Raw genomic sequence first — 23,962 nt, 5'->3', positions numbered from 1 at the left:
GTTTTTTTTTTTTTTTTTTTTTTTTTGGTTACAGATACAGAGAAAGAAAAGACATGGCTCTGGAAGAATATATATTCCAACAGCTTATCCCACTGGAAATGACCTGGTTACACAACACAGTAAACTATAGGAATTACTAGATTACTGATTCGTCTTTTGTTAATAAGTACTTAGTCTAAAATTGAAGTAATCAAGCAAATCAAAAGCTCCCACATATAACATAAAAGCAATGGCAATTAAACGTTAACAGAAAATACTTTTCCTCATGCAGTTAAATAATAGAACCATAGCATCTCACTTTAAAAGAGAGAGTATACTTCATCTTTAAAAGAGAACACAGTATTTGTGGGACAACAAGAGAGTTTTAGAAAATACAAAAAAGTGTGTGTGTCTGGAAATAGAGTATATATACAACATTCTTTAATAGGAGCATCTGGAAATATAAAATATCATACCTGCAAGCAAAGTACAATGGAGTGGCTCCTGATACATTTGGCCTGTTAATATCAGCACCACTGTCTAGCAAGCATTGCACTGTCTGAGGGGAAAAAAATAATTAAAAGTAAAGCCAGAAGAGTCAAACAAAAGATACAGTTACCACAATTTTAGTCCTTATAAAGTTCTTCCCACAACTTGAAGCTCTACATAGGAACTGAGTGGGCACGTGACAATTATTATAGCTGGGCAAATTCAACTTTCTGTAAGCTCTCTAAGTTTCTCAGGCACAACACAATATACGTGGAATTATCAATGTAATAGAAACTGTGTTAATCTGGAAGTCTTTAGATCAGCACTGTATCATAAGTAGTCAGTAGTCACATGTGGCTACCAAGTACTTGAAATGTGGCTACGTACAGCTAAGAAACTAAATTTTTAATTGTATTTAATTATAGCTAATCTGAATCTAAACAGCCACATGTGTCTAGTGAATTAGACCCAATTATTGCTTTAGATACCTGAATTTAAATTGCTTTAAATACCAGAATTTTTCACCTCCAAAACAAAAAAATAAGCACCAGAGTAATAACTTTCCCAAAGTCAAAAGCATAATTATTAAAGTACAACATTTTAAAAAGCTAAGACGCCCTTCTGCCATTAACAGTAGCATACACGGGCTCAATTTCACTGATCGCCATTAATATACACTTAGTCCCCTAAGCTGTACTCCTCCAATCATTTCACTCATACTAAAAGACAGTGCACTAACACGAAATCTTAAAAATACATATCTGATGATTAACGATCAGTTGAAAACCTTTTAAAAACACTTTTATGGTTTTATTCCTAAAACCCTCATTGAGTTTTTTCTGCTAAAAGGAAGAAAATGTAAAAACATAAAACCTGAGAAGGCAATACGTGGCTTGAGAACAGTAGTTTGAGACCAGTTTAGTCTATATAGTGAGACCCCATTTCTATAAAAACATAGAAAAAATTAGCTATCATGGTAGCACATCATTGTATTAGGCCTAGCTATTCAGGAGGCAGAGGCAGGAGGATCATTTGAGCCCAGGAGTTTAAGGCTACTATGCACTATATTACACCACTGCACCCTAGCCTGGGCAACAGAGCAAGACCCTGCATCTAAAATTAAAATAAAATACTTTGAAATTAGACTGATTGTTACTTCTGGATCGAACACATCTCTTCATCTTTATTGCTGCTTTTAAACAAAGTACAATATCCGTAAAATAAGACTAAATACCCAAAGGAAGAAGAACAGGAAAGAAAACAACAGCATACTAGGTAAGTTAGTAAGTTTTGGAAAGACGGCAAGTAAATGGAGAAATAGTAACTGACTCAGCAGATCAAAGAAAGCTGAAGTCTAACTGCCTACAAATGGAATTTCAACAATAAGCAACTAAATTCTTACTACAAAACACACACATTAAGGGGAAAAAAAAGGAACAGTGGAATTGGAAGTACCAGGTATCTTGGAAAATACAAATAGTTATGTAGAGCTAAAAACAGAAGGAATAGTTGAAAGCCAATAAAACAAACAGACCCTCTCCTAGGACCTTTCTTCCCATCCCATCCAGTTAGTTATTATCCCTCTTTATACTGTCTTGGAAGATGGGAAGTTTATTCTCTGCACCAAGTGAACAGGAGGCTCTAGACTGGTAGACAAGAAACACAGGTAGAACAAAAGATGAAAAGCCATGGTAAAAACAACTAATTAAGTGAAAACCTTCAGCCTCCATGTTCTACTAGGCTCCCAGAAATCCAGCAGGCAGGCTTAAAAATCTCAAGTAGAAGGAATCAAAAGCTTCCTCTGGAGACTAGCATAAGAAAAGAATCTTAAAGATACTGGCATTAGAAAGTCCCCAGTGGAACAGCTCAGTTTGGCCAGGCATAGTGGCTCATGCCTATAATTCTAAGACTTTGGAAAACCACGGTGGAAAGATCATTTGAGGCCAGTTCAAGACCAGCCTAGGCAATTTAAAGAAATTCCATTTCTACAACAAAAGCTTAAAATTAGCCAGGCATGGTGGTGCATACAAGACCCTATCTGTAAAGCAAGACCCTATCTCAAAAAAGAAATAAAAATAAAGAATAAAGAAATAGACCAAATCAGGACAATGGGTCTAGGGTAGTAGTCCCCAATGAAGGCTAAATTTTCCCCCTGAGGACATGAGGCAATTTTATTTTTATGACTGGGGAAGGGAGAATGCTATTGGCAGCTAGTGGGTAGAGGTCAGAGACGCAGCTAAACATGCTAAAATGCAGCTGACAGCCCCGCAACAAAGAATTATCAGATCCAGAATATCAACAGTGTTGAGACAGAGAAACCTTGGTGTACAATTAAACCAAGTAGTCAACAAACAAACTCAACCCATGTACATAAGGCTTCCAGTCAGCATTTGAGTGCCTCACAATTACACAAGAATGAACAGACAATATTTAAAATACAACTGAAGCAAGCCTCTAATCTGAAAAACAAAAATTACAACAAACAGAAAAATGAAACTCAGAATAACAAAGACAATAAAGGGAACTAAAGAAAACAACGAAAATTAGAGAAGTAACTGTTAACCTCAAACAGAAAAGAAATTATATTATGGAATGAGAAAAGGATGTTGGGCAGAAAATATTCAGAGAATGAGAAATCAAAAATATAATGGAATAAATAAAAATTCAACAGAAGTTTAAAAAGAAAATGTTTAGGAATTCTACTTTGTAGAATAAAAATACAAAAAGTAGAAAATAGAAAAGATGAAAAAATTTGTTAATCAAGGGACATATACTGCAGAAATTGAGAATATAGAAAAGGAAGTGGGTGAGGGGCCAAAGGGGAATAACCAAGAAATAATACCAAAAAAGTTCCCAGAACTGAAGGACATGAGGTGCCAGGTTTAAAAGCCTCAACGAGTATACCATCTATTAAATTAAAAGATCTTCAACAAGGTAAGTCAAAGTGAAATTTCATAACATCAGGGATAAAAGATTCCAGAGATAAAAAGAAATCTGGTGGCCACTAAACTTTTCAACAGCAACACAGAAATCTAAAATGTGAAAAGCCTTCAAAATTGTAAGATAAGTTACTCTATATGCAGAATTCTATAGCCAACTACACTATTATTCAAATATATGTTATAAATAAAAAACATGTTTAACTATTTTATAAGATGTTAAAAATTACCTTCAATGCACCTTTTCTCAAGAAGCTACTGAAGTATATCCTCCTACCAAGCAGAGAATAAACCAAAATAGAAGACGTGGAATCTAGAATATGGAGATTCAAACATGGGAGAGACACTAAGATTATTTCTAGATTTAGAGGGTGATATGGTTCGGATTTGTGTCCCTGCCCAAACATCCTTTTGAACTGGAGAAGGAACCTGGTGGTAGGTGACTGGATCAAGGGGGCAGATTTCCCCTTTGCTGCTGTCATGAGAACTGATGGTTTAAAAGCGTGTAGCACTTCCCCCTCACACACACTCTCTCTGTCTCCTGCTGACAAGTGAAGAAGCTGCTTCCTTCCCCTTCACCTTCCACCACGATTGTAAGTTTCCTGAGGCCTCCCAGTCATGCTTCCTGTTAAGCCTGCGCAACTGCGAGTCAGTTAAAACTCTTTTCTTCTTAAATTATCCAGCTTCAGGTAGTTCTTTTATAGCAGTGAGAAAACAAATTAATACAGAGGAGAAAAAAAGATGGAACTAACAAACTAACAAATCTGTCTTTGTAGAAGAGAGGATATAGGAGCATATAGATGAAGAATTGCTGATTCGTATAAAGAAAACTGAGCAAAGCCAGTTATTAACTTCAAGAAAAATAGTTGAAGAATATTACAGTTCACTACTTGACTGAGCAGTAAATAATACTTTAACTATATATATAAACAATGTCTAATAAAAACTTATAAATCATCATTTACGATAATAAATGATTAAGTAACATTTAAAAGTCATAAACTGAGAAAAGAGCCATGGAAGCTTATCATTTGGAAATACATATCAAAGGAAAAGTTTAAAAAGTTGAAAGTTGCCTCAGGTGATTATGACTTAACAAAGAGGATGGTTGGTTTAAGGGACTGGCAATCTTATTAGAAGATTTTAACACCAATAAAATATTTTTTTAAAAACAGTATTCACATGTCTACCTAAATTTACTTCTATCCCAACATGAATTCTATAATCTATGTAATAAAAGCAGTGTTATATAAAACTATATTATTAGCTATATAATTCCTTTAAACTGAAAACAAGTAGTCAAGTATAGCTTTCAAATATAAGAAAAACAAGTATTTAGGTCACTATTTTATAAGAGAAGGTCCATGTGGGCCTTCTAATTATGGCTTTCCTCTGATTATTGACCTAAAAGCTGTGTCTGTAAGGTCCCAAAATAGAAGTGAGATGGAGAGTAGCAACAGTGTTCACTACTGTTATAGAAATTATAAAAAATAAGTCTGCCAACCAAAAAAAGTCAAGGACCAGATGAATTCACAGCTGAATTCCACCAGATGTACAATGAAAAGCTGCTATCAGTCCCATTTGAAGTATTCTTAAAAATTGGGAAGGAGGAACTATCCCCTAACTCATTCTATGAGGCCAGCATTGTCCTGATACCAAACCCTGGCACAAATACAGTAAAAAAAGAAAATGTCAGACCAATATCCTTGATGAAGTTGTTGCAAAAATCCCTAACAAAATACTGGCAAGCAGAATCCAGCAGCACATCAAAAAGCTTATATACCACAATCAAGTAGGCTTCAACCCCAGGATGCAAGGTTGGTTCAACATACACAAACCAATAAATGTGATTCAGCACATAAGCAGAACTAAAGACAAAAGCCACAATTATCTCAACAGATGGAGAAAAGGCTTTTGATAAAAATTCAACATCCATTTGTGTTTTAAAAAAAAAAAACCTCTTAATAAACTAGGTATTGAAGGAACATATCTCAAAGTAGTAAGAACCATCTATAACAAACCCACAGCCAATATCATACTGAATGGGCAAAAAACTGGAAGCATTACCCTTGAAAACCAGCATAAGACAAGGATGCTTTCTCTCACCACCCATATTCAATGTATTCATTGGAAGTTCCGGCCAAGGCAATCGGGCAAGAGAAAGAAACAAAAGGACAAACAAATAGGAAGAAAAGAAATCAAACTATCCCTGTTTGCAGATGACGTAACACTATATTTAGAAAATCCCCAGAGTCTCAGCCCAAAAGCTTCTTAAGCCGATAAACAACCTCAATAAAGTCTTAGGAAACAAAATCAACATGCCAAAATCATTAGCATTCCTATACACCAAGAGTCAAGCCAAGAGACAAGTCAGGAATGAACTCCCATTCACAACTGCTACAAAAGGAATAGAATACCTAGGTATACGACTAACTAGGGAGGTAAAAGGTCTCTACAAGGAGTACTACAAAACCACTGATCAAAAATATCAGAGATGACACAGACAAATGGAAAAACATCCCATGCTCATGGACAGGAAGAATAAATATCAATAAAATGGCTATACTGCCCAAAGCATTTATATAGATTCAATGCTATTCCTATTAAACTACAATTGACATTCTTCACAGAATGAGAGAAAACTATTTCAAAACTCATATGGAACCAAAAAAAGAGCCGAAATTGACAAGGCAATCCCAAGCAGAAAGAAAAGCTGGAGGCATCATGCTACCCAACTTAAAACTATACTACAGGGATATAGTGAGCAAAACAGCATGGTACTGTCATAAAAACAGACACATAGACCAATGAAACAGAAGAGAAAACCCACAAATAAGATCACACCCTGAAAATTATCTGATCTTCCATAAACCTGACGAAAAAAAGCAATGGGGAAAGGATTCCTTATTCTTGGAATAACTGGCTAGCTGTAGGCAAACAACTGAAACTGAACCCTTTCCTTACACCATATACAAAAATTAACTCAAGATAGATTAAAGACTTAAATGTAGGCCGGGCGCAGTGGCTCACACCTGTAATTAGAGCACTTTCGGAGGCCAAGGCATGTGGATCATGAGGTCAGGAGATCAAGACCATCCTGGCCATCTCTATTTTTAGTAGAGATGGTGAAACCCATCTCTACTAAAAATAAAAAAATTAGCTGGGTGTGGTGGCACGTGCCTGTAATCCCAGCTATTCAGGAGGCTGAGGCAGGAGAATCCTTTGAACCAGGTGGTTGGAGGTTTCAGTGAGCCGAGATCGCACCACTGCACTCCAGCCTGGCGACAGAGGGAGGCTTCATCTCAAAGACACAATGTAGGTAATACCATTCAGAGGTTCTGCCTGCTTCCGGACGAGCTATAAGACTTGTGCTTCGGTTCTCGGACTTCCCCAGCAGCATGGCCCCCAAACGCCAATCTCCACTCCCGCCTCAAAAGAAGAAACCAAGACCACCTCCTGCTCAGGGACTGGAGGAGACATCGGCCTCTGCAGGCTTGCCGAAGAAGGGAGAAAAAGAACAGCAAGAAGCAATTGAACACATTGATGAAGTACAAAATGAAATAGACAGACTTAATGAACAAGCCAGTGAGATTTTGAAAGTAGAATAGAAATATAACAAACTCCGCCAACCGTTTTTTCAGAAGAGGTCAGAATTGATCGCCAAAATCCCAAATTTTTGGGTAACAACATTTGTCAACCATCCACAAGTGTCTGCACTGCGTGGGGAGGAGGACGAAGAGGCACTGCATTATTTGACCAGAGTTGAAGTGACAGAATTTGAAGATATTAAATCAGGTTACAGAATAGATTTTTATTTTGATGAAAATCCTTACTTTGAAAATAAAATTCTCTCCAAAGAATTTCATCTGAATGAGAGTGGTGATCCATCTTCAAAGTCTACCGAAATCAAATGGAAATCTGGAAAGGATTTAACGAAACGTTCAAGTCAAACGCAGAATAAAGCCAGCAGGAAGAGGCAGCATGAGGAACCAGAGAGCTTCTTTACCTGGTTTACTGACCATTCTGATGCAGGTGCTGATGAATTAGGAGAGATCATCAAAGATGATATTTGGCCAAACCCATTACAATACTACTTGGTTCCTGATATGGATGATGAAGAAGGAGAAGGAGAAGAAGATGATGATGATGATGATGAAGAGGAGGAAGGATTAGAAGATATTGATGAAGAAGGGGATGAGGATGAAGGTGAAGAAGATGAAGATGATGATGAAGGGGAGGAAGGAGAGGAGGATGAAGGAGAAGATGACTAATAGAACACGGATTCCAACCTTCCTTTTTTAAAATTTTCTCCAGTCCCTGGGAGCAAGTTGCAGTCTTTTTTTTTTTTTTTTTTTTTTTTTCCTTCCCTCTTGTGCTCAGTCACCCTGTTTTTGAGGTCTCTTTTCTCTACACCACGGTTCTCAACTTATTTTGGGGAAAATATCTTGAGCAGGATACAATGGGAAAAGAGTCTCTACCCCTTTCTGTTTGAAATTCATTTTATCCCTTCCTGCCTTAACAAAAACTGTATGGAATCAACACCACCGAGCTCTGTGGGAAAAAAGAAAAACCTGCTCCCTTCGCTCTGCTGGAAGCTGGAGGGTGCGAGGCCCCTGTGTAGTAGTGTATAGAATTCTAGCTTTTTTCCTCCTTTCTCTGTATATTGGGCTCAGAGAGTACACTGTGTCTCTATGTGAATATGGACAGTTAGCATTTACCAACATGTATCTGTCTACTTTCTCTTGTTTGAAAAAAGGAAAAAAAAAACTTAAAAAAATGGGGTTATAGAAGGTCAGCAAAGGGTGGGTTTGAGATGTTTGGGTGGGGTAAGTGGGCATTTTGACAACATGGCTTCTCCTTTGGCATGTTTAATTGTGACATTTGACAGACATCCTTGCAGTTTAAGATGACACTTTTAAAATAAATTCTCTCCTAATGATGACTTGAGCCCTGCCACTCAATGAGAGAATCAGCAGAACCTGTAGGATCTTATTTGGAATTGACATTCTCTATTGTAATTTTGTTCCTGTTTATTTTTAAATTTTCTTTTTGTTTCACTGGAAAGGAAAGATGATGCTCAGTTTTAAACGTTAAAAGTGTACAAGTTGCTTTGTTACAATAAAACTAAATGTGTACACAAAGGATTTGATGCTTTTCTCTCAGCATAGGTATGACCTTCCAAGTTTGACTTGTATAACATCACTGTCAAACTTTGTCACCCTAACTTCGTATTTTTTGATACGCACTTTGCAGGATGACCTCAGGGCTATGTGGATTGAGTAATGGGATCTGAATCAATGTATTGATATCTCCATAGCTGGGAAATGTGGGTACAATGTGCCATTGGTTTCTGAAAGTATTCACATCATTTGGGATACCAGATAGCTCAATACTTTCTGAGTATATTGTGCCCTTGAGTTTTATCTCCAAGTGGCAGTTTTTAAAATTGGCCGTTTACCTGGATATAAAATAATAGTGCCTGCCACCACCATCCAACAGACCTGGTGCTCTAATGCCAAGTTATACATGGGACAGTTGCTGGCATGTCTTCATTGGCTATATAAAATGTGGCCAAGGGGAAAGGCTCTCGGAGTAAGGAGTCTGTGATGGTTGGCAGTAACTGTCCCTGCTCTCTGGTATAAAGCTCTCAAATGTGACTATGTGAATCTGGGTGGGATAATGAACCCAACTCTGTCTGCTCAATGCCATTGTGCAGAGAAGCACCCTAATGCATAAGCTTTTTAATGCTGTAAAATATAGTAGCTGAAATTAAATGCCACTTTTTCAGAGGTGAATTAATGGACAGTCTGGTGAAATTCAAAAGCTTTTTGATGTATAAAACTTGATAAATGGAACTATTCCATCAATAGGCAAAAGTGTAACAACCTATCTAGATGGATAGTATGTAATTTCTGCACAGGTCTCTGTTTAGTAAATACATCACTGTATACCGATCAGGAATCTTGCTCCAATAAAGGAATGTAAAGATTTTTTTTAAAAAAAAATACCATTCAGAACTTAGGCATGGGCAAAGATTTCCTGACAAAGACACCAAAAGCAATTGCAACAAAAGCAAAAAAAAAAAAAAAAAAAAAACTATCATCAGAATAAACAGGAAACCTACTGAACAAGAGAAAATTTTTGCAAACTATGCATCTGACAAAAGTCTAATATCCAGCATGTATAAGAAACTTTAAACAAATTTACAAAAAACAACAAGCCCATTAAAGTGGGCAAAGGACATAAACAGGTACTTTTTACTACTCACCACTTTGCAGTCTGCTAATTGTTGAGGTGAGTACATCTTAGATTCCTTCTGTGTTTGAATTATCTTTACTTGCTGTCCTCAGAGAAATGGCTGGACAGTTTTTTTAAAACTGTGATTAAGGCTGTCTGTGACTAAATTATACTGTTAAAATTATACGATGATATAATAACATAAATAACACTAATATATAACCAAACAGTGTGCTAATAAGCATTTATCATTTCATTTAATGCACCTTGTGAGGAAGGTGATATTCTCTTCACTTTTATAAGCAGGAAACTGAGTGTCAAAGAGATCATGCAATTTGTACCCCCACACGTAAATAAACAGTGAAGCAGGGATTAAAGCCTAAGTCCAGCCAGGCGCAGTGGTTCATGCCTGTATTCCCAGCTTTGAGGGGCCAAGGCAGGTGGATTACAAGGTCAAGAGACTGAGACCATCCTTCCCATCATGGCAAAACCCCGTTGCTACTAAAAATACAAAAATTAGCTGGGCATGGTAGAACGTGCCTGTAATCCCAGTTACTTGGGAGGCTGAGGCAGGAGAATCACTTGAACTGAGGAGGTGGAGGCTGCAGTGAGCCGAGATCATGCCACTGCACTCTAGTCTGGGCAACAGAGTGAGACTCTGTCTCAATAAAAAAAAAAACAAAAAAAAAACCTGTAATCCCAGCACTTTGGGAGGCCGAGGCAGGTGGATCACGAGGTCAAGAGATCAAGACCATCCTGGTCAACATGGTGAAACCCCGTCTCTACTAAAAATACAAAATATTAGCTGGGCACGGTGGTGCGTGCCTATAATCCCAGCTACTCAGGAGGCTGAAGCAGGAGAATCGCCTGAACCCAGGAGGCGGAGGTTGTGGTGAGCCGAGATCGCGCCATTGCACTCCAGCCTGGGTAACAAGAGCGAAACTCCGTCTCAAAAACAAACAAAAAACAAACAAACAAAAAAAAAACCCCTAAGTCCATGTTCATTAACCACTATTCCATTTATGAAAAAATAAGCATTATAATTCCTCTGAATTCAAATTACTATAGTATTATGGATAATCTGGCCTATCTTCATAAACTACATTAATCACAGATAATCCAGTAACTCCCTACTAAATAACTATTACAGAGTCAAGCTTAAGTGCCTAGACAGCTATTTGTGTAGAGTTTTAAAGTAATGCTATTTTTATGCCTGTAATCCCAGGGCTTTGGGAGGCCAAAGTAGGAGGACTGCTCGAGGCCAGGAGGGAGTTTAAGATCAGTCTGGTCAACACAGTAAGGCTACTATCTCTACAAAAGAAAGTTATAAATTTGTTAAAAATTAGCCAGGCATGACAGTGTGTTCTTATAGTCTTAGCTACTTGGGAGGCTGAGGCAGAAAGATCACTTGAGCCAAGGAGTTCAAGGTTACAGTGAGCTATGATCACACTACTACACTCTGGCCTGGTGAACAGAGTGAAACCCTGTCTCCAAAAAAAATAAACAATAAAAAAAAAGTGGGTCAAGTGCAGTGACTCACACCTGTAATCACAGCACTTTGTGAGGCCAAGGTGGGCAGATAACTTGAGGTCACAAGTTCAACACCAGCCTGGCCAACACGGTAAAACCCTGTCTCTACTAAAAATACAAAAATTAGCCCGGCGTGATGGTGCATGTCTGTAATTCCAGCTACTCAGGAGGCTGAGGAGGGAGAATCACTTGAATCCCGGAGGCACAGGTTGTAGTGAGCTGTGATTGCGCTACTGCACTCCAGCCTGGGAGACAGAGTAAGACTCTGTCTCCAAAAAAATAGTAATGGTATTTTTTAACCATATATGTTTTATAGTGTTTCTGTATTTCTATTTACACTGCAGAGCTTACAATATAAAAACAATTTAGCCATTAGACTAACATATTCCTCTACTGTTCTCAACAAAGTGATGAGACAAACTTCAAACAAATCATGGGGAAAAAAGTATTATTTACAATATAAACTGTCATAGCCTATATTGTGAAACAGTAATTGTGGTTTTTGCCATCATTTTGAATATATCCTATAAAGAAATTAATTTTTTTTAAGAGAGAAAACACTTCATTAAAAAAATCAAAGACCAGATGCGGTAGCTCACAACTGTAATACCAGCACTTTGAGAGGACAAGGTGCGTGGATCACCTGAGGTCAAGAGTTCCAGATCAGCTTGGCCAACATGGTGAAACCCCATCTCTACTAAAAATACAAAAATTAGCTGGGCGTGGTGGTGGGCGCCTGTAATCTCAGCTACTCAGGAGGCTGCGGCAGGAGAATCGCTTGAATTTGGGAGGCAGAGGTTGCAGTGAGCCAAGATTGCACCACTGCACTCCAGCCTGGGCAAGAGAGTGAGACTGTGTCTCCAAAAAAAAAAAAAAAAAAAAAAAAAAAAAGGAAATTACTTGTTCCAGCATTTTATTTTCCATTCATAAATCTTTCTACTTTTCTATTTTAACAGACAGAATTAGCCCAATTGAGATCCTCAAAATATGTACTTATTAAAATAAACGTATTTTTTAAAGTTTTCAATAATGTACTTGTAGATTAAATGTTGCTCCCATCCCCCTAATAAAAAAACAAAAACCAAAAAAACAGAAAAAAACCTACTTCCCTTAGAATAAGGATAAAAATGTATAAAGGAATTTGAAAGAATAAAAAATTGCCTTGAAGCACTGAAAGGAGTGCAGTCATCTATCTCTGTGACTTAAAAAAAAAAAGATGTAGGCCGGGTGCGGTGGCTCAAGCCTGTAATCCCAGCACTTTGGGAGGCCGAGGCGGGTGGATCACCAAGTCAAGAGATCAAGACCGTCCTGGTCAATATGGTGAAACCCCGTCTCTACTAAAAATACAAAAAAAAGTAGCTGGGCATGGCGGCACATGCCTGTAATCCGAGCTACTCAGGAGGCTGAGGCAGGAGAATTGCCTGAACCCAGGAGGCGGAGGTTGCGGTGAGCCAAGATCGCGCCATTGCACTCCAGCCTGGGTAACAAGAGCGAAACTCCGTCTCAAAAAAAAAAAAAAAAAAAAAAAAAAAAAGATGTTTGCTTGCCGTTTTCTTTTTGTAAAAGCTCTAAAACAGGAAGGGAAAGGACAATGCAGAATTCAGCCAATATTGATTAAATGACATAATAAGAAAAGCTGCTAAAAAGTCACAGACAACCTTAATTACAGTTTAAAAAAAAAAACAAAAAAACTCTCCAGTCATTTCTCTGAGGACAGCAAGTAAAGATAATTCAAGTACAGAAGGAACCTAAGATGTACTCACCTCAACAATTAGCAGACTGCACAGTGGTGAGTAGTAAAAAGAGTAAGGAAGATCTACTTGGTGTTAGGCTGGGGGAAAGAAGCTGTAACACTTACCCAACCAACCCTATTACTATTCTGGCTATTTCTACTGAGCCATGTTCAGAAAGTGAGCCCTCCTGAGTTCCTTATTACTGTTTAATTGGACATAAACTAGTATGCAAAATGGATTCTTGTTCTCAGATAATCCAGAGTAACAATATTTCAATGGTAAAAGCAAAAGGTCTAACCACAATAACAAATTATATTCTCGCTGACAATACACACATACAATATTGATATATCGTGAATGATAAATAGCTATATAAAACTGGAATAAAGTATTTACTGCCTGGTCTTAACAACTGGAATTTAACAACAGAGTTTCAAGACTCCACATATACTCTTCTGAAGTGCTACAAAATAATAAAAGTTTTCCACTATGTGAAACTGCACGTGTGTCTAAAGGTTAAAACTTAGGTAGAAGAAAATGTACCCTGAGCATTTATTAAGTTAAAATAAATACATAAAAGCTCTTGAATAAACAACTCTACCTGAGAGTTTTAAATTGTATCAAAACATAAGGCACAACATAATTCAAGAGAACAAATTCTGGATTAAACTTTTAAAATCCCTAAGGATTCTCAAAAGGAGGGATTTTCATCAGTAGATACAAACAAATCAGATACAAGCTTTTTCAAGAATCAGCACTATCAATATACACTCCACTTAAAGATATAAAAGGAAAAAAGTGGCAAAAAATTCAGAAACGCAAAGAAAATGGCAGAAAATATTGATCAAAATGATATTGCATTTGAGTGGTTTTGAGGCAGGAGAAAGGGTCTAGAGGCAGGAAACCGAAGGCCTGAAATTTCACGCTGACTTCCTAGAAATAAATTGAAAGGAAAACCCTAACTTGCCACGCCTAAGTAGCAAAAGGACCTATGCAAACCCCCACCTCTTTTTCAAGGCAGATGGGAAATCGAAAGTACCACTGATTGGTTGCAAAAGGCAACCCATAGGTATTTACTGCCTGGTCTTAACAACTGGAATTTACAATCAGAGGTTTGTAACAGAAGTGTAATCTTGTAATTTCATTTCAGCCCTGATTGGTTGCAGATATCAACAATACAGAATATAGACTGACTGAGGGTCAAGTCTTAGATTGCACAGAAGTACAACTTTGTAACTTCACTTTAGCCTCTGATTGGTTGCTTCCCATAACCAATCAGATGTTTGCACAAGGGTGTGATCTTTGTAACTTTCTTTCAGCATCTGATTGATTGCAGGGCCACCACTTTATTTACATGAGGTGAACCCCTAGTGGCCAAGGGGAAACCTGTAGGGGGTATCTGGACCCCAGAAGATTCTGTATCCAGACCCTTGAGCAGCTGCTCAGGCCCGCTCCCACACTGGAATGTACTTTCATTTTCAATAAATCTCTGCTCTTGTTGCTTCAATCTTTATGTGTTTTGTCCAGTTCTTTGTTCAAAATGCCAAGAATCTGGACACCCTCCACCAGTTTCTCCCATCTTTCAACAAAAATCTATATCTATTATGTGCTATGCCCACCTCTAGATAATGTGTTATGCACTACTTTAAATCAGGGTCCCCAACCCAGGGGCTGTTAGGAACTGGATCACACAGCAGGAGGTGAGTGGCAAGCAAATGAGCATCACTGTCTGAGCTCTGCCTCCTGTTAGATAAGCAGCAACATTTGATTCTCATAGGAACATGAACTCTATTGTGAGCTGCAAGTGAAAGGGATCTAGGCTGCAAGTTCCTTGTGAGAATCTAACTAATGCCTGATGATCTGGGGTGGAACAGTTTCATCCCGAAACTATCCCCACAACTTCCCACTGTGGAAAAATTGTCTTCCATGAAACCAGTCCCTAGTGCCAAAAATGTCAGGGACCACTGCTCTGAATTATGTGCTATGAACTACTCTAGGTATTTGAGTTACAACAATGAAAAAAACAGACAAAAATCCCTGCCTTCATGAAATTTATAGTAGAAAAGGAAGATAAAGTGACCAGATGTAAATAAACAAAATTTGTAATGTACTAGATGGTGATCAGTGATATCCAGAAAAACAAACCAGAATTTTCTAGGATTTGGATTCCATTTATTTTAGCAAATTTCTTGCCCCTAAAATCCCACACACAAATAATTTTGTGAAAACTGTGCACTGATCTGTAAGCCATAAAGTCCATAAAAAGCATAACTTGCAATTTAAAATGATGGTCATAACTTCTACTTTTAAAATTTTATGGCTTCTCATTTACTTGCTAAAAGTTAGCACAGTTAGCTTACAATTTACTAAATGTAAACATGTAACGCATGCCAATATAAATATGTGACTGACAGCTGATTACCTATGTATTTTTCGAATTAATATAATTTTAAGAGCTACACTGAACTGAAATAATTTTATATGCCTAAAACTGGATCAACAAAAGACACTTTTTAAAAAATTTAAGAATTGCAAATTCCCTGCCCAACCCTGCCCTTCCCCTCCCTACAAAAAAAAAAAAAACTGTTCTCCTAGTCATTGATTATGGGATTTCTCCCTCCTCCTTACAAAATAAGAAACTGTTGCAGAGGAACTGAAAAAGAAAAACAGAGTATTTTCATATGGCCCTCAAGACATTCTCAAGAAGAAACAACATATTTCAACAGACTTCATAACCTTTCAAGTGATAAAACAATATCCTGAGTGGAAAATGAACGTACAAACCTAATGTGTAGGTCAATCGCAAGTCATTTAATTGAAAGCAGTGACTAACCAAGACCACCTGTGTCCAATACACTGATAAATTACAAAGCAAGAAATCCAAGGCAGCCCTACTTTATCAATGTCAACTCTCAAAACACTGATCAAAGTAAAAGGCAATAGATATTCAACAATAAAACTCTAAGTAAAAATCAAAGTAAAAATCAAAGTTGTGGTATTATCACTAGCTAAAAGGAGAATAAACAACAAAAAAAGTGTCCTTAATTGTTATTAAAAATAATTCTGAAGACATGAGTTATGGCAATGCACACATAACTTATACACTAACAAAAATTCCCAACTCATTAATCAGTGACTGGTTTACACAGGTCTCTAGAAACCTGTCCACCTTCACCTATTGAGAACTTTGAACTATTACACAGTATCCATCAAAAATCATTTTTGTCTGGTTGTGTTATAAAAGTCAGTATTACCACTTTACTTTAAAAAAGAGAACTTTCTACTATTTGTTTCAACTTCTTAGAAGTGATTAAAGGAGAATTCTAGCATTAGAATAAATAAAATTACTCCGAACCTAGAAATATACTCTGAAATGTTAGTTTACCTACCTTTGTGGCTCAAGGCTGAATCTAATTAATGTCTGGAAAATGTTTTCAATTAAGTTTGCATGGCTGTCCAGTAACTGGATGAAAAACTTGGAAGCTGGCTAAAGACACCAAGAGAGGTGACTGAACGTAGCTGAGCACTGTTCCTTAATAAGCCTATGATGTTAGTAAAAAAATGCAGTCAGTTCTAAGATAGTCTAATACTAAGAGTTCAACTATCATTTTATATTGTTTGTGAAGCTTTGTATTTAGTTACATAAACTTAAGAAAATAAGGTTTATTCTGATAAAAATGAAATTTATTTTTAAATAAATTACAGATTAGTCCCTAACTAATCCTGCCATGTAATCTAACTTACAGAAATTTGGACTGAACCATTTGACAGTTCTCTAGGGTTTCTAAATCCATGTTATTCCAAGAAGACTGTAATCAATCATTTCTGGCAATTCAACACATTCATAAATCTTATAGAAAAAGTTACCAAAAACTAGGTTTAATTTATGGTCCAAAAAGTGTTAGTAAGTTATACCTACAGAAAACATTAGGTTTTACTCAACTTTCTAAAAATGAAATTAAAAATCAAACACCACATTGGGCCCAGCTTCTTGTATGAGCATAAATGAATAAAAAGTCTAGATAGTAATCTGTGTACTTTTACAGAATCACATCATGCATATTAATAACAATCATAATAGCAGCCAGTAGTTATTATTGCTGATAAATGCCTTCCAAAGGATTCACAACATTTTCTTAATAATATCACCAGTAAAATTACATCATCTCCAGTTGAATAACCAAACTCTGAAATGATTTTTTGAAATTAGTATCCGAAGACACAACAGTACTGATATTAAACAGCTAAGAATGAAGTTAAACAGTTGATCTAAGAAAAGTTAAATAAAAATAAAATTATTAAGAAGTTGCGATTTCTTTCATCCCATCATTATTAAATAAAGATAGAAGTAGTTTAAAATAATGGTGCTACTATGCTACAACGACAAAAAATAGAGTTCACTCTTCAACTGCCCAAACCACTTCTTTCCAACAAGAGGAAAATGGATCTTTATTATCTTTACCTCTAACGCAACAGTTGCATCTATATGAAATCATAATTAAGATTACTCAATTTCTTAATTATGACAAAAAATGAATCTTTCTTCCAAATATTTTATCCTTAAAAAATGTAATATAAATTTGAAAAAGCACTTCTTGTCACTGAAGCAAGAATACAGTATTTCATTATATATTCTACAAAGCTTCAGGGCGCTTAGCTAGTTGCTCAAAATGTTTTCATGCACTCCTCAGATTTACTCTAAAACGAGATTAGAAGGCAAACTTCAAAGGATTTATCATCCATGCCTCTTTGAAAAGAACTGATGTGGTTTATTTTTTAATGGAGTTTCTTTCCCATTTAAAGTTTTCTATCGTATTCCATAAAATATATATAATCAGAATTATGTAAACTCCTAAGCTTAAAAATAAAATCTTGAAACTTACATGCATTGGTATATATCTACATGGACGTGAGTTCTGAAGACTTTTTGATGAATTTATGCAAGAAGTGGCTACTCTGAGACAACAGAAAGGCCATTCTGACTTGCCACTGAGTCATTAAGATACCTGACAAAGCATTACACACTCCGTGTTCAACATATGGAAAGATATACAAGGGTTTCTAAAAAATCAGTAATCCTTATCCTATAATAACATCTATTTCATAGCCCAGTAAATCATATGCAATTCAAGATAAAACAATACGCTTATACACTGAGATGTGAATGTGTCCTAGAAATCTATGAGCAATTCTGAAACAGGCAGTATTAGCACAACTATGAACACAGATTTTGAGAACTGTAATTCAGCCAGGAGGCAAAAAAACAGACTAATTTTTCAAGATTTCCTCTTGTCCTAATTGAAAAAGGAATAAATACATATAACGATTCAGAAAATAATCAGCACTAAGCATTCCCTTTACCTTTATATGATCATTATAGATAACAAGGATTCAGAAAATAATCAGTGCTAAGCATTCCCTTTACCTTTTTATGATCATTATAGATAACAAGGATTCAGAAAATAATCAGTGCTAAGCATTCCCCTTATCTTTTTATGATCATTACAGATAACAAGGATTCAGAAAATAATCAGTGCTAAGCATTCCCTTTACCTGCATATGATCATTATAGATAACAAGGATTCAGAAAATAGTCAGTGCTAACAATTCCTTTACCTGCATATGATCATTGCAGATAACTATAACTGACCAACTATGACAGAATGAATCCCATTGGTAATTATAATCGACCACAAATCAACATGACTTTTCGTACCCTTCCTCCTGTACTCTGCCAGCAAAACCTCATTCTGTGAAACTCATCACCACAATGAAGTCAGGCTCCCTATAAATCTGAGAATACAATTGTTCAAAGGCATCTGACTATGAGGAATTCTCCATTACTTTACCACACTTGCTTTAGGTTGTAAACCATATGGAGTATATTATACCACCTAATTTTCAATAACTTCAGAAGGCAATTCTAAAGTTTTAAGGCAGCCTGTAATGCACATGTTTTGAACAAGGTTTTCTTAGTAATTCTTGCTTCTATACTAGTTCAAAGCAGCTAAAATTAGCTTTTATAGATCTTTTTCTAATCTGAATCCCACTATTTTTCCTATCCAAGTTCCTGGGAACCAGATAGGCTGTGCAAGTTTTAACTTAAATGACACTCTGCTCATCTGTTACAGCGGAGGGTGTTTATGTTAAAGTAGGTGCTCTTCTGCCCTCTGAGCGCTATCAGCTAGACTCATGGTCTAATATGCAATAGTGCCTTAAAAACCTGAAGCACTCAAGATTAGGACATTTCACATCTTTTTTTTCTCACATAAAATACTTTTTAAATTTAATAATGTTGACTCTAAGTAGTAAAAATTAATGAGAAGAATATACTTGAAAATACTGGGTTAGTTTTCAGATGATAAAAGACAAAAAGTGCACATGAACACTGGTATTCAGAAAAAATTCCACGAAACGGAAAAAGGATCATATATCCCTCCATTTTTCCAACAACCTATTAAACATAAGACAGTGTCAACTTGTCTTGAAGAAGTCCAATATTCTGTGAATTGTGATTATACACCCTGAAACAAGGTTAAGGAAAAAGTGTTTGAAGAGATAAAAATCCAGATTCCACTAGAAATTCTCCTAACAAGAGATAAGACTCAGAAAGTCTTTAACAAAAACAAATAAACAAACTTTGTATCCTTGTAGTTAATGGTACTGACTTTGTTTTCAGTTGGTTTTGTCATCATTATGGTCAGCAAGAAAATAAATAACATTCTCTTTTTTTTTTTTTTAAGAGATGAGGTACAGTGGCAATTCACTGGCATGAACCCACAAACTGATCAGCATGAGGTTCTTGATGTGCTCTGTTTCTGACCTGGTCTGGTTCACCTCTCCTCAGGCAACCTAGCAGTCCCTTCTCCTGAGAGGTCACCATATTCACACGAATAGAACCTTAAAAAGTACTCTTACAAAATTTATCTTGGAGATCGGTGAGGGTTGGACAAATTCCTTCCTTTAGCCCTTCTTAGAGTCAGATACACCCCTTACGAGGCGGGGTTCTCTCCTTTTGAAATCATGTATGGGAGGGCTCCCCCTATCTTGCCTAAGCTAAAAAAATACCCATCGAGCAGAAATAGCCCAAGCTAACTTGCTACAGTACCTACCGTCTCTCCCAACAGGTTCAAGACATCATCCAATCACTCGTCCAGGGAGCACACCCTAATCCAGTTCCTGACCAAAGCAGGCCCTGCAACATTTTCCATCCCAGTGACCTGGTGTATGTCAAAAGTTTCCCAAAGAAGGACTCACTCCTGCTTGGAAAGGACACTCTCCCCGTTCCCTTACACTAGGGGATGTGGCAGGAAACGCCACCTGCCTAATTAGCAATGAGTATAAACCTTCTGCTTCTCCATTTCAGGCTACATGTAAACGAGTCTCTACGTACTTCCCTAAACCCCTCAGTCTCCTACCAGGCACCCAACAGTATTTGGCTGACCTGCACCTCAGGCCTCACCTGCTGCATCAGTGGGACTGAACCTGGACCTGTCCTGTGCATGTTGGTTCACATGCTTCCCAAGGTCTACGTGTACAGCAGTCCAGAAGGACAACTAGTCATCGCTCCCCCTGAACTGCATTCCAGGACCTGCCGAGCTCTCCCACCCCTTGTGCCCCTTCTGGCGGGCCTTAGCGTAGCTGGGTCAGCAGCTATCGGCACTGCTGCTCTTGTCCAGGAAAAACTGGACTAATGTCCCTATCTCAACAAGTAGACGCTGATTTAAGAAATCTCCAGTCAGCCATAAATATGTTACATACCCAGGTAAAATCCCTAGCTGAAGTTGCTCTGATGAGGCTTAGATTTACTGTTCCTCTCTCAAGGAGGTTTATGTGCTGCTTTGGGAAAGAGCTGTTGTTATGCTAACCAATCTGGAGTCATAAAAAATACTCTTAAAAGAGTTCAAGAAAATTTAGATAAACGCCAACAGGAGTGGGAGAAGAACACCCCATGGTACCGAAGGATGTTTAACTGGAGCCCATGGCACCGAAGGATGTTTAACTGGAGCCCATGGCACCGAAGGATGTTTAACTGGAGCCTATGGCTAACTACTTTAATAACTGGGCTATTAAAGTTATTAAACTTTATTAAACTTTAATAGCCCAGTTATTAAAGTAGTTAGCCATGGGCTCCAGTTCATCATCTCCTCTTACGAGGCTTAATCTTTGGGCCCTGTATACTAAACTGGCTCCTTGCTTTCATAAGGCAGTGTATAAATTCTGTCAAACTTAGGTATCTCAAAAGCCACTATAACCCCCTTGTTGTAACTGAAGAGTCAATGCTTTGACTCTCCAAAAACACAGGTGGGGAATGTAATAACCTAGGCTGTGTTAGCCTAACTGACTCCATCTTGGCGGTAGGCTCCCACTTGGCTTCTCCATCCCTGCCTTGGCCCCCTCAGGTACATTACTGGGTCGCGCTGCACTCAAAGCTCTGAACTGTTAAGAGTGGTTCACTGGCCGGGCGCGGTGGCTCAAGCCTGTAATCCCAGCACTTTGGGAGGCCGAGGCGGGTGGATCACGAGGTCGAGAGATCAAGACCATCCTGGTCAACATGGTGAAACCCCATCTCTACTAAAAATACAAAAAATTAGCTGGGCATGGTGGCTCGTGCCTGTAATCCCAGCTACTCAAGAGGCTGAGGCAGGAGAATTGCCTGAACCCAGGAGGCGGAGGTTGCGGTGAGCCGAGATCGCGCCATTGCACTCCAGCCTGGGTAACAAGAGCGAAACTCCGTCTCAAAAAAAAAAAAAAAAAAAAAGAGTGGTTCACACTGTTCACAGTACCTGTAACCACTGTAACCACATTCTGCTTGGCAAGTCTACCTGCTATTGTGAACACCTTCCTTGGTGATTGACTGTATGAAAAGTTCTCCCTGCAACCCCACCTTGATGATTGTATGGAAATACCCTTAGCAACCAACAATCCTAGGAATCTCCTGCCCCCTGGTTACCAGCTTCCTTATCTAACTTGCTTGTTCCCTTCCGTAAAATTCTGCTTCAGCTAAGCTCCCCCTCCCCTACCTAAATCAAGGTATAAAGGAAATCAAGCCCCTTCCTCCGGCCAAGAGAATTCTGAGCGTTGGCCAACTCTCATCTCTCAGTCACCAGCTAATTAATAAAGGACTCTTCATTTGGAACTCATTAGAGTGTGGCGCTTTCCTTCTAACTCGCTTGGATACAACAATGCCAAACTTAGTATGGACATCCAACCAGCATAGCATACCCACAACTCCTGGGCTAAAGCGATCCTCTCCACCTCAGCCTCCCAAGTAGCTGAGACTACTGGCACACACCTGTATATTCTATTACCAATAATGTTAAATGTTAAAAAAAAAAAAAAAACTGAAAAATATAAACTGGGTAGAAAATTATAGCAAAGCAGAAATTCAATCTGAAATCTTAAACTCTCAATCTTTATATAAGGCAGTAAAGTCTCCTAATGAGAGAGAAATAGCAATTTCAAAAGCCAAATGTCTGGACACACGAATAACAGGAAAGCATTGTCATAAAACAAATGCATGATTGTAGAAATCTAGAGTAAGAAAGAAAATAGCCAAGCACAGTAGCTCACACCTGCAATCCCAGCATTTTAGGACACCGAGGCAGGCAGACTGCTTGAAGCCAGGAGTTCAAGACCAGCCTGGCCAACATGGCAAAACTCCGTCTCTACTAAAAATACAAAAATTAGCTGGTGTGGTGGCACACACCTGTAATCCCAGCTACTTAGGAGGCTGAGGCACGAGAATCACTTGAACCCAGGAGGCAGAGATTGTGGTAAGCTGAGATCGTGCCACTGCACTCTAGCCTGGGTGACAGAGCAATATTCCATCTCAAAAAAAAAAAAAAAAAAAAAAAAAAGAAGTAAAGCAAAGAAAGGAAAAAGACAGAAAAGGAAGGAAAGAACCGTTACTTGTACCATATACAATGAAAGGAGAAAAATAGGATAATCTGACTCATACTATTCAAACAGTGTCACTGCTCACTATCCTCACTATCTAAACCCCAAAATTGAGGCTTAAGGGCAAAATATAAAATATGAAGTTTTATTTGCCAAAACTGAGAACAGAACATTATAAATGTTAAAATTAAATGTGAATATACTACATTTAAAGTTTTAGTATAATCAGCTATTAAAACATATGAATCAAAAATAAAATCAAAATGCAAATTATAAGTATTTTGAACAGATATAAAAGCACTATTTTCCTTTTTTTTTTTTTTGAGACAGGATCTCACTCTGTCACCCAGACTGGAGTATACTGGCACAATCTCAGCTCACTGCAACCACTGACTCCTGAGCTCAAACAATTCTCCCACTTCAGCCTCTGGAATAGCTGGGACTACTGGCACACGCCACCATATCCACCTAAATTTTTTGTATTTTTAGTAGATGGGATTTTGCCATGTTGCGCAAGCTGAACTCCTGAGCTCAAGCAATTCACCTGCCTCAGCCTCCCAAAGTGCTGGGATTACAGGTGTGAACCACTGCTCCCACCCCAAAAGCACTGTTTTCTATTTCCTCTACCCATTATCAGAAGTATGGAAGATATTATTAATAGAATATATTAATCACACGTCCTTATGGGCCAGGTGCAGTGGTTCACGCATGTAATCCCAGCCACTTGGGAGGCTGAGGTGGGAGGACTGCTTGAGCCCAGGGGTTTAAGGCTGCAGTGAGCTAGGATCCCACTGCTGCACTCCAGGGCAATAAAGTGAGACACTGTCTCAAAAAAGAAAAAGTCCATATAATGCAGAAAATAAGATTTTGCTATAATGGTACATGTTCCCAAATATGCACAGTAAAAAGCTTTTCATGAATTCAATTTCTAAATATTAACACATGCAGCTTAAAGTCCTCATGGCTGAACTTACCGTCTTGTGACCGTTCTGGCAGGCAACATGCAGTGCTGTCTGCCCCATGGCATCCTCAACATCAACATCACTGACATGCTGCACAAGGTCATGGAGTAGTTCTGTCCGCCCATTCACAGCCAGCCAGTGTATCTGTGAAGCCATTTCATTACTTAACATTTGTGTAAGAGTGTTTTATATA

At 37.8% G+C, this 23,962-nt stretch overlaps 1 protein-coding gene and 1 pseudogene across 6 annotated transcripts in view; one reads left to right on the top strand and one right to left on the bottom strand.

The window, feature by feature from the left end:
- HACE1 (HECT domain and ankyrin repeat containing E3 ubiquitin protein ligase 1) overlaps positions 1–23,962 on the bottom strand; it is a 115,800-nt gene that overhangs the window by 68,619 nt on the left and 23,219 nt on the right. For 3 of the 6 annotated variants that reach the window (XM_074397664.1, XM_010346431.3, XM_003935920.4), the window contains 2 exons: positions 23,782–23,913; positions 456–538 (listed from right to left, as the gene is read on the bottom strand). In XM_074397664.1, coding sequence (XP_074253765.1) covers positions 456–538; positions 23,782–23,913 — 215 coding nt within the window. The remainder of the gene's footprint in view (positions 1–455; positions 539–23,781; positions 23,914–23,962) is intronic. The other 3 variants (XM_039467453.2, XM_074397665.1, XM_074397663.1) reach the window with 2 other exon arrangements.
- On the top strand, positions 6,773–8,551 carry LOC120363203 (protein SET pseudogene; annotated as a pseudogene).

The sequence above is a fragment of the Saimiri boliviensis genome, chromosome 4, assembly GCF_048565385.1.
Source record: "Saimiri boliviensis isolate mSaiBol1 chromosome 4, mSaiBol1.pri, whole genome shotgun sequence".
Classification (NCBI taxonomy): domain Eukaryota; kingdom Metazoa; phylum Chordata; class Mammalia; order Primates; family Cebidae; genus Saimiri; species Saimiri boliviensis.
The sequence above is the reverse complement of the archived record's forward strand: the minus strand, read 5'-3'. Positions and strand labels throughout refer to the sequence as shown.